The sequence below is a fragment of the Lithobates pipiens genome, unplaced genomic scaffold (genome assembly GCF_037356315.1).
Source record: "Lithobates pipiens isolate NorthernLeopardFrog02 unplaced genomic scaffold, aLitPip1_a1.2 Scaffold_10, whole genome shotgun sequence".
Taxonomy (NCBI): Eukaryota; Metazoa; Chordata; class Amphibia; order Anura; family Ranidae; genus Lithobates; species Lithobates pipiens.
In genome coordinates, this window is record NW_027507686.1 from 72,305,404 (window position 1) to 72,320,635 (window position 15,232).

General features: G+C 42.9%; 1 protein-coding gene across 1 annotated transcript in view; it reads left to right on the forward strand.

Moving 5' to 3' along the window:
* The first annotated feature begins 762 nt into the window (after positions 1–762).
* ROM1 (retinal outer segment membrane protein 1) overlaps positions 763–15,232 on the forward strand; it is a 28,066-nt gene continuing 13,596 nt past the window's right edge. The window contains exons 1-2 of the mRNA XM_077455853.1: positions 763–1,493; positions 2,878–3,124. Of these exons, the coding sequence (XP_077311979.1) occupies positions 913–1,493; positions 2,878–3,124 (828 nt within the window). The 5' untranslated portion in view covers positions 763–912. The remainder of the gene's footprint in view (positions 1,494–2,877; positions 3,125–15,232) is intronic.

The window sequence follows — 15,232 nt, forward strand, 5'->3', positions numbered from 1 at the left end:
ATTATCATTATTAACTCTATGTTTTGTATTGTCTACATTTTATGTATATTTTCCTATACCCTTATGTATGGGAAAAGATGGCAATAATTATGATAAATTAATTAATAAAAATAAAAAAAAGAGGATCATCCAGTAAAAAAAGAAGTATTATCAATTGATTCAAAATATGGTCAGTTTCAATTATTTGTTATGCTTCTAGGACTTTCAAACAAGCAAAACTTTTCAAACAAGCAATTATGGATTAAAATCTCTAGTGTGACTGAAAGTAATTTCAGCATGATATGCATTTTCTATTGTCTGAGAGCCTAAAGCAGCTGAAAATGGCCTAATGACATCCCGTTAGCTAAGACACAGACACGGTACAATTGTTTTTAATGTACCTGTTAATGTGAAAAAGTAAAAGATCTCTCTGAAAAGCTATACAAAGACAATTACTCAAGTCAAGAAAGCTGGTCATTAAAATAATTTGGAGCCCCAAAGGCATTAACTAGAGTTGAATTTAATATATTTATTTAACTAAGAAATGGTATGGTAAAGTTAGTAATAAAAACTAATATAATGGCATGTGTAGGCTATAGTGCTTAGGTATTTTCTGTTTAAATATAATGTGGGAGACAAGATGGACCCGCTGATAGTTAGAGATAGTCAGGAGGTTAAATAGAATACAGGTTGACAAAGGCACAGCAGGACGGGAGGGGATAGTGTTAATGAGCGTTTGTCAGAAACAGCTGAGTGTTGGATTATTTACTAGCTAATCCGATTCTCTTTCTTCCTCGGACTCTCTCTACTCCCTTGTCCTACGCGGAAAACCTTTGGGTCTCTCTCTCTCTCTCTCTCTCACCCCCAAAATCCCACCCCTTTGGGGTTAACAAAGGGGTTGTTAGATCCCCTTACCCTGTCTCCCCCATCAAGATGGTTCTCTTCAAGACCAAATTTACTTTTCAGAAGAGGGTAAAACTTGCTCAAACTCTTTGGCTTCTCTCATGGGTCAGTGTCCTAGTGGGATGTCTGACCTTTGGATTGGGGATCTTCCTAAAGGTTCAACTATGGATACACAATGAAGTGATGGACAACACTATGGCCCATGCTGTCCCTAACACCGTGATTACTGCTGGACTTGTGGGAGTCCTGCTTGGTCTGTTTGCAAGCAAATCCAGCCAGGACTCACTTGATATGGCCAAATATCCCCGCTGGAAGTCTCTCATGCTTCCTTATTTTTTCTTTTCCATTCTGAGTTGTCTGCTCTGCTTTACTGCTCTTTTCCTAAGTATTGTAATGAGAGGAAGTCTGGAAGAATCCTTGAAGGTTGGCTTGAGGAATGGCATTAGGTTCTACAAAGATACTGACACCCCAGGTCGTTGTTACCAGAAAAGAACCATGGACAAGTTGCAAATGGACTTCCAGTGCTGTGGGAACAACCACTACAAAGACTGGTTTGAGGTTCAATGGATCAGCAACCGTTACCTGGACTTCTCCTCCAAGGAAGTAAAAGAGTGAGTTTTGAATTAAAATATTTTAGTAAAATATATTTAGGGCAATTCTAATGCAATCAGGCAGCCATGTTTCCCTGTATACCTATGCCAGTGAAACCTGTAATAATTATAATCATAAAATTTAGGCTTGTCTCTAGCATCTGGATTAGTAGGCTAATATACACACTGCAAGCTCTAACTTATTTAATTTGCTCTCAATAAGAAGGAAAGGTTAACCATTGCATACTCTATGACTCTTTAAATGGCGTAATGAAGAAGGAATAATAATTGAATGTTTGTGACAGCTCAGGTGATGACCCATTTATCTTCCAGTTGACATCATTATTATCTTATTAGTTAAATGTGTCACAGTGCAGCACCCATGTCAACCTCTGGATGTCACTGCGCTGAGACATTTTCAACATTGAATCACAAATTGGGAAATAAAGTGTTAATCTTAACGTAAAAACAAAAATGTAATATATTGCAGCTTACCTTACTTATCTGTGGTGGTTATATTCATTTTTTTCCCCAGATTTTTTTACCTTTATTTTCACATGATAATCCTGCCAGTAACAAACTTCCTGTCATAGGATGAAAACACTGTACCTATGGCGGAACAGTATAGTTACCCAAGGCTGCTTTCCTGATTTGGACTACAAAAACCTCCTCCCTTTCTCATCTCCAATAGAGGAGGTGTTCTGTACGTCAAAGACGATAGCTGGGAAAGTGGATAACATTGTTTAAAAAGGTATCAGTTTAGAATTCTGGCAAGATCAACAGCTACTTTTTTGCACGTATACAAAATGTACTTGGCCTGATAAAAAGAAAACTAATGAAGCCACTACATCCATGACTTCTAAGCTGCAACATATTACCTTTTTTCTTTTTGGGTTTAAATATCTTTTAAGCCTGCGGTCAACTGAAGGAAAAGCACAGTAGTCTAGTCATCCACTTCTTTCACCAGTAAACCAATTATAGTTTTACAACATTGTATTCATATATGACTTATTGGTCCATATACGTAATTTCCCGTATCTGATTACGCCATGTAAAATGGTTGGAAAGCCAAAGATTCTTGGTGTTTAGAGATAGGCATCACTGATGCAAATTCAGCCCTTCTGATAAGAAAATCAGTAGGAAAAACAAACATTGTTGCTTGGATGCTCTATAATGTCTTTACTGCCTATGTTACTGAAATCTGTAAACGAGGAAGTAGAAAGTGGTTATTCTCACCTCCCGGAAAAGCCCACATATTGTGCAATGTGACATTTACTGGCGGTTGCTATAGTATCTATAGCTGAAATAGTATACACTTCTTTGATGTTTTACAATTTTCCGCGTCTGTCATGTTTTCTGTGCTAGCCATACTTTTCAATAATTGCTATTATTCTTTTATCTACAGTCGTATAAAAAGCAATGTGGATGGCAAATATCTAATGGACAGTGTTCCATTCAGCTGCTGTAACCCCAGCTCTCCTAGGCCTTGCATCCAGAACCAGATCACCAATAACTCAGCCCATTACAGCTACAGCTACCAGACAGATGAGCTAAACATCTGGGTCAGAGGCTGCCGGGAGGCCTTACTGAGTTATTACACTGGAATTATGGCTACAAATGGGGCTGCTGTCACTTTGTTCTTCCTTCTACAGGTGAGAATATCAGACACTGCTTTGCTACTGTTAACCTTATATTTGAAGAAAATTTCCTGCTTTTTCAGACTTGTAAAAAAATACATGGCCTGTCTAAGAACAAGTACCATAAAGTGCTTGCTATTACTTGTATTTGACTTATAGCCCCCTTTCATGTATCCCTTTGACCCTAGATGCATTCCATTACAAAGAAATTGACTTCTCCAACGTCAGTGTCTAAGCCCCGCCTCTGGAGCTGTCACCATGCTGCCGCACCCTCCAGCAAGGGTGCTCTTATTGATCACTCTGGCACTGTAATTGGATAGTGTTAGAGCAGGCAGGTGGGCCTAGCCACAGGAGGCAGGGCTTAGCTAAAAAATCTGAAAATTTAATGTAGAGCTACCCTCGGAGGGGCTGATGAAGATTTAATAGATTATTTCCCAAAACAGTGCAGAGGTAGCCAGGCACATAGCATTAGTCCATTCACTCTGGCTCAGTAAACAGTCTAGGGGATATCTTTTTAGTATTTATTGCTGAAGAAACTTGTAACAGGAGGAGGACAATGGGGAATGGGATATTCTAAATTGAGCACAATTCTGCAGAGGACACTGCTTTCTCAAAGCAGAAGTAACAAAGTCTTTCACACTAAGCTAGGGACCAGAAGACAAAGCTCAGCACAGTCAAATAATGGACTACAACAGTCCGAGTCCTTACAGCTGGAGGGCAAAAGATACATTGGAAGCACAAAAAAGCAGAATAGACCAGTCCAAGTCCTTACAGCTGGGGACCAGAAGGTACCATAAAGACCATAAGGTAAATTGGTAGCATTAGAATGTAAGCTATTCTGAGCAGGGCCCTCTTAACCATCTATTGTATTGTAACTCTATTGTCTCACTTTTATATTGTAAGGCAATGCGGAAACTGTTGGCGCTATATAAATCCTGCATAATAATAATAATAATAATTATAAATAAGTAGACTGGAACAGTCCACACATTCACAGCACAAGGATTTGACTCTACTCACAGATCCCAGAGCAGAACAAGTCCATAGGCCCTGTCTGTAGGAGAGCTCTGTCAAAGGCCCTGTGTGTAGGAGAGTTCCGCAGCCAGACCAAAAGTGCTGCAGGGGCAACCAGCCCCCTCCCCCAAAGCTCGCAGATCAGTTCTATCTGGGGGAAAAAAACAAGTCTGCATGGGCTCCAGTCTGTTTACTGCCTCTCTGACCACCTTTTGGGCACACGTCCCCAAAGATTGGCCAAAGCATAGTAAATATTTAGATTGGGCATTTGATTTTTCCCGCCCTAAGAACTTGAAGAATATATACAGAGGCAGGCGGAAAAACAATCAAAGCCAGAGCCTGCAAAACCATAAACAGACACAGGCAATCAATCTCAGCTTCTCTGATTAAAGAGCAAGCAAAACAAAATTTGCCTAGCAGCCTATACTGGAAGGGTGCTACATTGATAAGCCTTTAATAATTGAGAGTGCTCTGGATGTACGAAGCTAATAAAGGCAACGGCAAGCATCTAGTTGTTACCCTTATACAGTATCTCACAAAAGTGAGTGCACCCCTCACATTTTTATATATATTTTATTCTATCTTTTCATGTGACAACACTAAAGAAATGACACTTTGATACAATGTAAAGTAGTGAGTGTACAGTGTACATTTTCTGTACACTCAAAATAACTTAAAACACAGCCATTAATGTCTAAACAACTGGCAACAAAAATGAGTACACCCCTAAGTGAAAATGTCCAAATTGGGCCCAATTAGCCGTTTTCCTTCCCCGGTGTCATGTGACTCATTACTGTTACAAGGTCTCAGGTGTAGATGGTGAATGGGGAGCAGGTGTGTTAAATTTGGTGCTATCACTCTCACTCTCTCATACTGGTCACTGGAAGTTCAACATGGCACCTCATGGCAAAGAACTCTCTGAAGATCTGAAAAAAAGAATTGTTGAGCTACATAAAGATGGCCTAGGCTATAAGAAGATTACCAAGACCCTGAAACTGAGCTGCAGCAAGGTGGCCAAGACCATACATTGGTTTAACAGGTCAGGTTCCACTCAGAATAGGCCTTGCAATGGTCGACCTATAAGAAGATTACCAAGACCCTGAAACTGAGCTGCAGCAAGGTGGCCAAGACCATACATTGGTTTAACAGGTCAGGTTCCACTCAGAATAGGCCTTGTAATGGTCGACCAAAGAAGTTGAGTGCACGTGCTCAGCGTCATAATCAGAGGTTGTCTTTGGGAAATAGACATATGTGTGCTGCCAGCATTGTTGCAGAGGTTGAAGGGGTGGGGGTCAGCGTGTCAGTGCTCAGACCATAAGCAACATACTGCATCAAATTGGTCTGCATGACTGTCATCCCAGAAGTAAGCCTCTTTTAAAGATGATGCACAAGAAAGAACACAAACAGTTTGTTGAAGACAAGCAGACTAAGGACATGGATTACTGGAACCATGTCCTGTGGTCTGATGAGACCAAGACAAATATATTTGGTTCAGATGGTATCAAGCGTGTGTGGCAGCAACCAGGTGAGGAGTAGAAAGACAAGTGTGTCTTTCATGGTCTTCCATGACAAGTGTGTCAAGCATGGTGGTGGGAGTGTAATGGTCTTTGACTGCTTGAGTGCTGCCGCCACTGGGAAGCTACAGTTCATTGAGGGAACCATGAATGACAACATGAACTGTAATACTGAAGCAGAGCATGATCCACTCCCTTCGAAGACTGGGCTGTAGGGCAGTATTTCAACATGATAATGACCCCAAACATACCTCCAAGACGACCACTGCCTTGGCCAAGTATGTCTCCAGACCTAAACCCTATTGAGCATCTCTGGGGCATCTTCAAATTGGAAGGTGGAGGAGCACAAAGTCTCTAACATCCACCAGCTCTGTGATGTCGACATGGAGGAGTGGAAGAGGACTCCAGTGGCAACCTGTGAAGCTCTGGTGAACTTCATGCCCAAGTTTGTTATATAAAATAAAAAATAAAATAAAATATTTACAAAAATGGGAGGGGTGTACTCACTTGTGTGAGATACTGTAGGTTTGCATTTAAGGAGAATTATGAGGTATCAAAAAAAGAAACCTACATACTCGCCACCATGCTGCACATCCCCATGACACCAGAGCTGACAGATCACTTGACCACTAATGTGGTCTGCTGTCAGCAGAGAACAGTGAATGTCAATCAGTGCACCCTGCTCTGCTCCTCCATAGCTCACTGGAACGCAATGGCTCTGCCCCATTAACTGTGTAATTGCTAAAAAATGTTCTGTAAAAATGTTCTTGCTTAGATGTATGAGACCAGCTGCTTGTGAGTTACATAACAATAAAGGAGTGAGACTTTCATGGGCCTTTAAGACCCCTTTCACACCACACCGCTGATAGCGTCGGCGGTAAAACGCTGCTATTTTTAGCGGCGTTTTACCACCGGATTTGCGCCGGATTTGTGGCGCATTTCGGCCGCTAGCAGGGCGCTTTTACCCCCGCAAAAGGGTTAAAACCGCTGGCAATACGCCGCAATAGCGGCGTTTTGCCGGCGGCCTTACAGCGATGCCCCATTGATTTCAATGGGGAGCAGCGGTGGAGGAGCTCCAAAGAAGCTGCTGGCAGGACTTTTTTCTGACGTCCTGCCAGGGCACCGCTCCAGTGTGAAAGCCCTCGGGGCTTTCACACTGCACACAATGGTGCAGCTTCTTTAGGGCGAATTGCAGGCGCTATTTCTAACGCTATAGCGCCTGCAAAATGCCCTGGTGTGAAAGGGGTCTAAATATTACCTTTAAATATTACCAGGCTCCCTTTTTTACCCATAAATATACTAAGACATCCGCTATCTACTACTGTAATTTCTTTTAATATTTTGTATGTTCATTTAATATAAAATAATCCTTCCCTAGGGGGCTGCCATTTGCTGACGTTTTAGAAATTCTAGTTGTCTGGCTGTTACAGTATGTTGATCCACTGTTTTTAATACATTTTGAGTCAATAACGTGGAAGGAGTATGTACAGTCAGTGTTGATGGATGAATCCCTGCTGTAGAGCTATTGTGTTCTCCCAACTTTAGGGGGGGTTATGGGTGCGGGGAGCCATCTCTGCCAAGGAACACAGTTATTTTTCCTAGTGGCTATAACTGCTGGCAATAATTGCATGCTAGAAATCTGACATGCTGGTTGTTCTTAAGTTGATTGATGGATTGACATGGGTACAATTAGCCAGCCCATCAATTTAAGTCAGGTATCTTTTATATTGAATTTTAATCATTAACACACTGCCACTTGAGCAGCACACTACACAGAACAAACTAAGAAAGGTATTCAAACATACTGAGACAAGTCATGTAATTCCAAACAGTAGTATTAGTTTCCGTAAGAATAAGGACACCCATAAGCCATTTGCTCATTTGGCAGCAAGATAGAAAATACCACAATAGCGTAAAATTACATCTATAAATTTGCGTTTATTTCCCAAATTAAGAAAGTTAATTGTATGAGCAGGAACCCATACATTGTTCAAATCTTGTCTGGTCCCTGCTGAGCTGGCTAAGATTCGAATCATAAATGGCCAGTTAAATTAGGATAGTAGGTTTGATAATAAAGTTGGCAGTGACTTCACCCAAGACAGGGCCTCTGTAAACAGAGGGATTTCCCTTTCTCAGAAATGAACCAATATATAACATTAACCATAAGTTTACAGATGCACACCAATATGGAAATACTACTAGCTATACATAAGAAAAGATTAATATTAACAAATGCGTCCATTGTACAAACAGGTATTATCAGCAAAGGGAACAACAAGAATCCTGGTGGAATTATGCACATATACCCAGGTACAGGGGCGTACCTAGAGCATTTGGCACCCGGGGCGGATCCTATGCCTGGCACCCCCCCACCTTAAAATGTAAAAACACCTCACTTTGCCACCTGCATCCTTCAATATATTTTTGTCACTACTTTGTACCCCCCCTCTCCACAACTGCACCTCTGGACCCCTTTACATTACACAGCACCCTGCACCTCTGCATCCCTTTACATCACACAGCCCCTCACGCCTGCATGTTACACAGACCCCCTACAGTACAGACCCCCCTCCCTACCGTACAGACCCCCCATCTTCAGTGTAGACCCCACCAAATAAGAGGACTACATATCCCAGCATGCAAGGCTGCACTGCACTATAGAATGGGACTACAAGTCCCAGTATGCAAGGCTGCACTGCATTACAGAGGAGGACTACAAGTCCCAGCATGCACTGTACTACTGAGGAGGACCACACCTCCCAGCATGTAAGGCTGCACTGCACTACAGAAGAGGACTACAAGTCCCAGCATGCAGAGCTGCACTGCGCTACAGAAGAGGACTACAAGTCCCAGCAAGCAAGGCTGCACTGCATTACAGAGGCCTACAAGTCCCAGCATGCAAGGTTGCACTGTACTACAGAGGAGGCCTACAAGTCCCAGCATGGAAGGCTGCACTGTACTACAGAGGAGGCCTACAAGTCCCAGCATGCAAGGCTGCACTATGGAGGACTACAAGTCCAAGCATACAAAGCTGCTATGCTCAGCAGAGGAGAACTGTAAGCCCATACAGCCCGGTATGTTGGGACTTGTAGTCCTCCTCAGCTACATCTTGCAGTTTGGGATGTTGAGGTTACATAATAAGAGCTGCAGAGAATCTCTTCACACCCCCCCCCCCCCTTGGTCTCTCTCTGTATGACCAGCACTGACCTGTACCAGGAGGACACAGAGCCAGTGACACCTGTCGGCAGTGATCCGGGACCCGGTGCAACAATCCCCTTCTCTGTGGTTGCGTCGCGCCGTTCTGATCAGTCTGCCGAGCAGAGTGAAGCCGCCTCCCCCTCCTCCTGTATGTCTACACAGTGCTGTGCATGGAGGAGGAGGGGGAGGCGGTTTCACTCTGCTCGGCTGTGAGTGACAGCCGCTGCCCGAGACTGATCAGAACGGCGCGACGCAACCACAGAGAGAAGGGGATTATTGCGCCGGGTCCTGGATCACTGCCGGCAGATGTCACTCCACTCGGGTGCTGCTCGCACCTCCCCCTGCAATGCCGCCCGCAGCTCTCTCTCTGTGGTCAGTCTAACCCGCGGCGCTGTCTCCTCTTCAGTCGGAGGGGGAGGGCGCTGGCCTGGCACCCCCCCCAGGGTGTGGCACCCGGGGCGGCCCGCACCCCCTGCCCCACACTTAGTACGCCACTGCCCAGGTATATATAGTTATTAATAAATATACCTCCAGATAAATGTTGTAGCAAAGTTCAGTTGCAGTTAAAGTTATGGGCAAACTATTAAACATAGGAGCATTTGCCTAATAATCCTATCTAGTCTGGATTTAGCAGCAGCTTTCCAATGGACAGGACATGTATCTCATACTTTCTCTCTCTCTTTACTTCCACCTTATGGGGGTTTTCAACCCAACCACCCAGAGACAGGAAGTACTAAGCATAATTATGATAAGCAGCTTTTACAATTACAGACAGTAGAGGATATCAGACCTCTACATGTAGTTTACCCCACTATAATACCTTTTTTAGCTTTTATGGATGCAATAACATGACTGCTCAGATCATAATTTCTTTACGTTTTAGAGTATGTATGGAGAGCAGTTGCGCTTGCGTCATTGAGGTGTGTACCTGCATTGGGACCACAGGTCCCATAACACATTGCTCTTGTTTGTATTGTTGTCTTGTGATACTAACATTTTCTCCCCTATATCCTGGAGGACTGCAAAGGGTATGTAAATGACATGGTGATAAGATCGAAGATTGCTGTGTGATGCTGTTGTTGCACATCCAGAAGCGTCATTAGTGGCATTGCTATAGTGAGGAATTGTAAGCATTGGTGCATGGGTTATATAAAGGAGAAGTGATTAGCTCATGGATGGGACACCCTCATAATCCACTAAATTAAATCCTAAAAGCTAGAGTTCTGCTATAAAATAGAACTCTAGTTATTTTTTTTATCCCTTGTGTCGGTCTAATTAAAAAAATTAGCAAAACACAATTCAGAAGTTTGGAACTGCAGTCAATCAGGAGGTTCTGATACTGCCGTGTGGCAGTGAAAGCTCTTTCCTGGTTGGCTGCAGTTCCATGACTTCTGAATGGATGCAAGTTAGAATAATGGAGTACAATTACTAAACAGCTGGCTTTGTACTATTTAACTGATTCATGGAAACAGCTGCAGACTAAACACAACATCCCTGCAAACCTGATGAGAGAAAGAACTGGGGGAGGAGGAGGCACAGAATGCAAGGACAGATGGGGAAGTGAGCAAGCTTTACACACTATTAATGGCAAATGTTCCTCAGATGTTGACTGTATCTGTGTATAAACACGTGGCGGGGCATGCACTGTACTCTCTCACTCTCAATCTATGTGTACATATGTAAGGAAAGAAAGAATAAAAGGCACGTGGCCTAGTGAATTATCCTTGGTAAAAAGTTTTATTAAAAAACAGAAGTAAGTAGCATACTCACATTTGGTAACTGGAATAAAATCACATCATTCCTCTAGAAGGTCATATAATACCCATATCCCATGGTGTAATAAGGTGGAGTGGCTGGCTGACAAGTTTCGAGGATTTTTCCTCTTCCTCAGAGCCTTATGGAACCAAGTCTGGTCTGCATATTTATATGTGGTGGACTGGATGGATGGTATAGCCTTGGGGGAATAATCAAATTTTTAGCCATATCCATTTTTGTCATGGCGTGCTCCGGGTGCCACATGTTTGCACAATCCCAAGGTGTCCCTTATTCTTAGGTTACAAGGTTGGAAGGTATGAATAAGGTGCATACAGTCCTGATGAGGAAACCGAAAGGGAATATAAGTAAGACCACACCACAGGGTAAAACAGGCACTCTTCATTCCCACCCCTCTCAAATAGCCCCAATTTCCAGTGATTTCTCCACTAATCTCTTCACTAATCTCTACAGCAGCCCTGGCGAGGCTGCTGATGTGCACTGAGCGAGCTGCAATAATGGGCAATGGTGAGGCTGCAGATGGGCAACTGAGAAGGCTGCATTGATGGGCAAAGGCGAGGCTGAAGATGGGCACTGATCAGGCTGCAATGATGGGCAATGGTGAGGCTGCATTGATGGGCACTGATAAGGCTGCATTGATGGGTACTGATCCCTATTTTGCTTCAAAGTTCATTATTTAACCACTTCAGCCCCAGACCATTTTGCTGGCTTAAGACCAGACCACTTTTTGTGATTCGGCACTGCAGCGCTTTAACTGGCAATTGCGCGGTCGTGCGACGTGGCTCCCAAACAAAATTGACGTCCTTTTTTTCCCACAAATAGAGCTTTCTTTTGGTGGTATTTGATCACCCCTGCGGTTTTTATTTTTGCGCTATAAACAAAAATAAAGCGACAATTTTGAAAAAAACGCATTATATTTGACTTTTTGTTATAATAAATATCCCCAAAATACATAAAGAAAAATTTTTTTCCCTCAGTTGAGGCCGATACGTATTCTTCTACATATTTTTGGTAAAAAAATCGCAATAAGCGATTATTGATTGGTTTGCGCAAAAGTTATAGCGTTTACAAAATAGGGGATAGTTTTATGGCATTTTTATTAATAATTTTTTTTACTAGTAATGGCGGCGATCAGCGATTTTTATTGTGACTGCGACATTATGGCGGACACATCGGACATTTGTGACACATTTTTGGGACCATTGTCATTTATGCAGCAATCACTGCTATACAAAGGCAGTGATTCCTGTGTAAATGACACTGGCAGTGAAGGGGTTAACCAGTGGATGGCAGTGTAGGGGGTTAAGGGTTCCTAGGGGTGTGTTATTAACTGTTGGGGGTTGGGCTTTCTTTTAGTGAACACTGATCTCTGCTCCAATCACATGGAGCAGAGATCAGCAACACTTGTTGCTAGGCAGAACTGGGAGATGCTGTTTACAACGGCATTTCCTAGTTCAGCCGCCCCGTGAGGCGATCTCGGGTATGCCCGCGGTGATCGAGTCCGCGGGACCCACGACCGGACTCACAGGAGTTCCCGACTGACGCGCGAGAGCGCCGCCCGCAACGTGCTCACGATGGCAGGGCGGCAAATTTAAAGGGACGTACAGGTACGCCCATTTGCCTGCCTGTGCCATTCTGCCAACGTACATCGGCGTGCGCCAGTCGGGAAGTGGTTAAAATCTATTTTTTTTCCCCTGAAACTCCTCTTAAAATTAAGGTGCATGTTGTACGCCGATAAATATGGTATTTCACTCATTAAAATGAAAATCAATTTATAACTTTTTTGAAATGAGTTTATCTGAACTTTTTTATTCTTATTCTGACTCTCACTGTTAAAATAAACCTACCATTAAAATGATAGACTGATCATTTCTTTAGGCAAACATACAAAATCAGCAAATACTTTTTTCCTCTTATTGTAACATTTCTACCAACCTTATTGCTACATATGATCAAGTTATACAGCGAGATTGTTAGTAAGACATATGTACCAACTACCAAGGGACATGCCAACATCCTTCATCATGGTCATTTTGAACCAAATAAAGACTACAGGTCAATAACTTTATTGAGCTCCGGCTTAAACATATTTAGTAACTTACTAGATCTTAGCTTGAACATGATCCTGCCCTCATTAATCCACAAAGCTCAAGTGGATCCCCTTCCTGCAGGACACCACTCTATGCCCTTAGATAGAGAATTAAAGTGTTCTTCCTGCAGGCCATCACTCATCTGTACACCTCTCTCACAGTCCTCATGAGGAACCCATATGCAACCTCGGGGTCCTTTGTCATCTCTAATGGCACAAGACAAGGATGTCCCTTCTTTCCTCATTTATTTTTCCTACGTATAGAATCCCTAGCGACCCACATTAGGAAAAGCCTCAATACTCACAGAATCCTAGTTAAAGACAGAGAATTTGAGACATCTTTATTTATGGATGACATACGCCTGAATTTAAACTGAAAACTTCTTCCTCAACCTCCACAAATCATTGGACCAATATGGTTCACTCTCATGCCGCATACACACGACCGGACTTTCCGGCAGACTAGGTCCAACAGAATTAGTCCGTCAAACTATCCGATTGTATGTGGGCTAATCCGATCATTTTTCATCTTAAAAATCAGACGGACCTAGAAATAGAACATGTTTCAAATATGTCCGACGGGCTCAATTGCTATCAGGAAAACTGTTTGTCTGTATGCTGGTCCAACGGACCAAATACGACACAAGGGAAGCTATTGGCTACTGACTATTGAACTTTCTTTTTTAGTCCCGTCTTACGTCATCACGTTCAAAAAGAATCGGACTTTCGAACAGACTTAGTCCATTCATGTGTGGCCAAGTTCGTTCGTTCGTAAAGTCCGTCAGAACTCCACTGAAAGTCCGTCGGGAAGACCGGCGTACCTAGTCTGCCGGAAAGTCCGGTCATGTGTACGCGGCATCAGGCTCAGGCTATAATATACCAACTTTAAGATGGAGGCTTTTTCCCTCAATATGCACAAGCAAACATTTATCTACTTGGAAGACTAACTTACTGAAATTCCTGGGAGTGAAACTAACCCATGCCGCACTCTACAAAGAAAACTTCCTACCACAGTATCTTGACATTAGAAACTTACTCTCAACTTGGAAAACCTACCACATTTTCAGAATGACCAGTCTATTAAAACTATTATATCTCTTTTATGCCGCGTACACACGATCTGAATTCCGGCCAGAAAAAGACCGATGAGAGCTTTTCATCGGAAAATGAGACCATGTGTATGCTCCATCGGAATTTAGCTGTCCGAATTTCCGCCAGACAAAAATTGATAGCATGTTCTCAATTTTCCCGACGAAAAAACTTTCTATCGGTAATTCCGATCGTGTGTATGCAATTCCAACATGCCAAAAATCACGCATGCTCAGATTCAACTACGAGACAGAAGCTATTGGCTACTGGCTATTGAACTTCCTTTTTCTAGTCACGTCGTATGTGTTGTACGTCACCGCGTTATAAATGATTGGAATTTGATGTGACCGTGTGTAGGCAAGACAGCTTGAGCCGAATTCCGCCTGAATTCCGTCGGGAAAACCATCAGAGCTTTTTCTGACGAGAATTACGATCGTGTGTACACGGCATTAGACATTGTCCCCATTCCCATTTTAGACAGATCCAAAATGATCTTCTGAATTTTTTCTGGAGCTATACACATAGAGTATCCAAATCAGGCCCCTTTCACACGATCAGATCGATCAAGTCCGCCTGTCCATTTTTCAGATGGACCCGATCGGGCCACCCATTATCATCTAAGGGGAGGCAAATGTCAGCGGACATGAGTCCGCTGACACATGCCTGGCATCCGATCAGACAAAATCCACTGAGAACAGACGAATGGCGCTATGTTCGATATCCGTCCAGTGGGTTGGATGACATTCTGACCGCCCAATAGAGGGGAGCGGGCTCTGTCCTTGTCCGCTCTGCATAGTGGAGTGGACAGGACCTGCCATCCGCCTACTCAGTGGGGATCAGCGGAGAGATCCCCCACTGAGCAGGAAGACCATTATTTTTTTTTTCTTTCAACCCAGCAGGCTGAATGAAAAAAAAAAGGAAGCTCTCAGGAGAAGCCACTGTACTAACTATGCAATGTAAGTACAGCGATCTCCATCGCTGAACTATTATGTTCTGACAGGGGGACAGCCCACCCGCCAGAACAGAAGGGTTAGCACTCTCAGCCATTGAGATTTCTGATCATGTGTTTATTGAACCGGCCAATGCCATCCGATATTAGGCTCGTGTGAACTAAGGTGGTCTAGTATTCCAAAATATTACCAAATGGATTAAAGATTAGTGGAATGAGTTCTGTTAAAAAAAAAATAAAAAATAGATTAGTGGAATGAGATGGAGAAACTAGCACCTATCCATGCTAACTCTATGTTATTAAACGGCAATGCCAGTAACAGAAATGTCTAAATTACTATGTAGTTTGGCATTATGCAAAGTAGCTACTCCTCCAATGGGACTTTTAAGGCAAACCCATATAGTAATACAATATAGAAAAATTTCATATATTTCTTTACTCATACAAAGTTAAAACATCCATACAATCATGAATATAGCACAATGTTGGGGAACTCT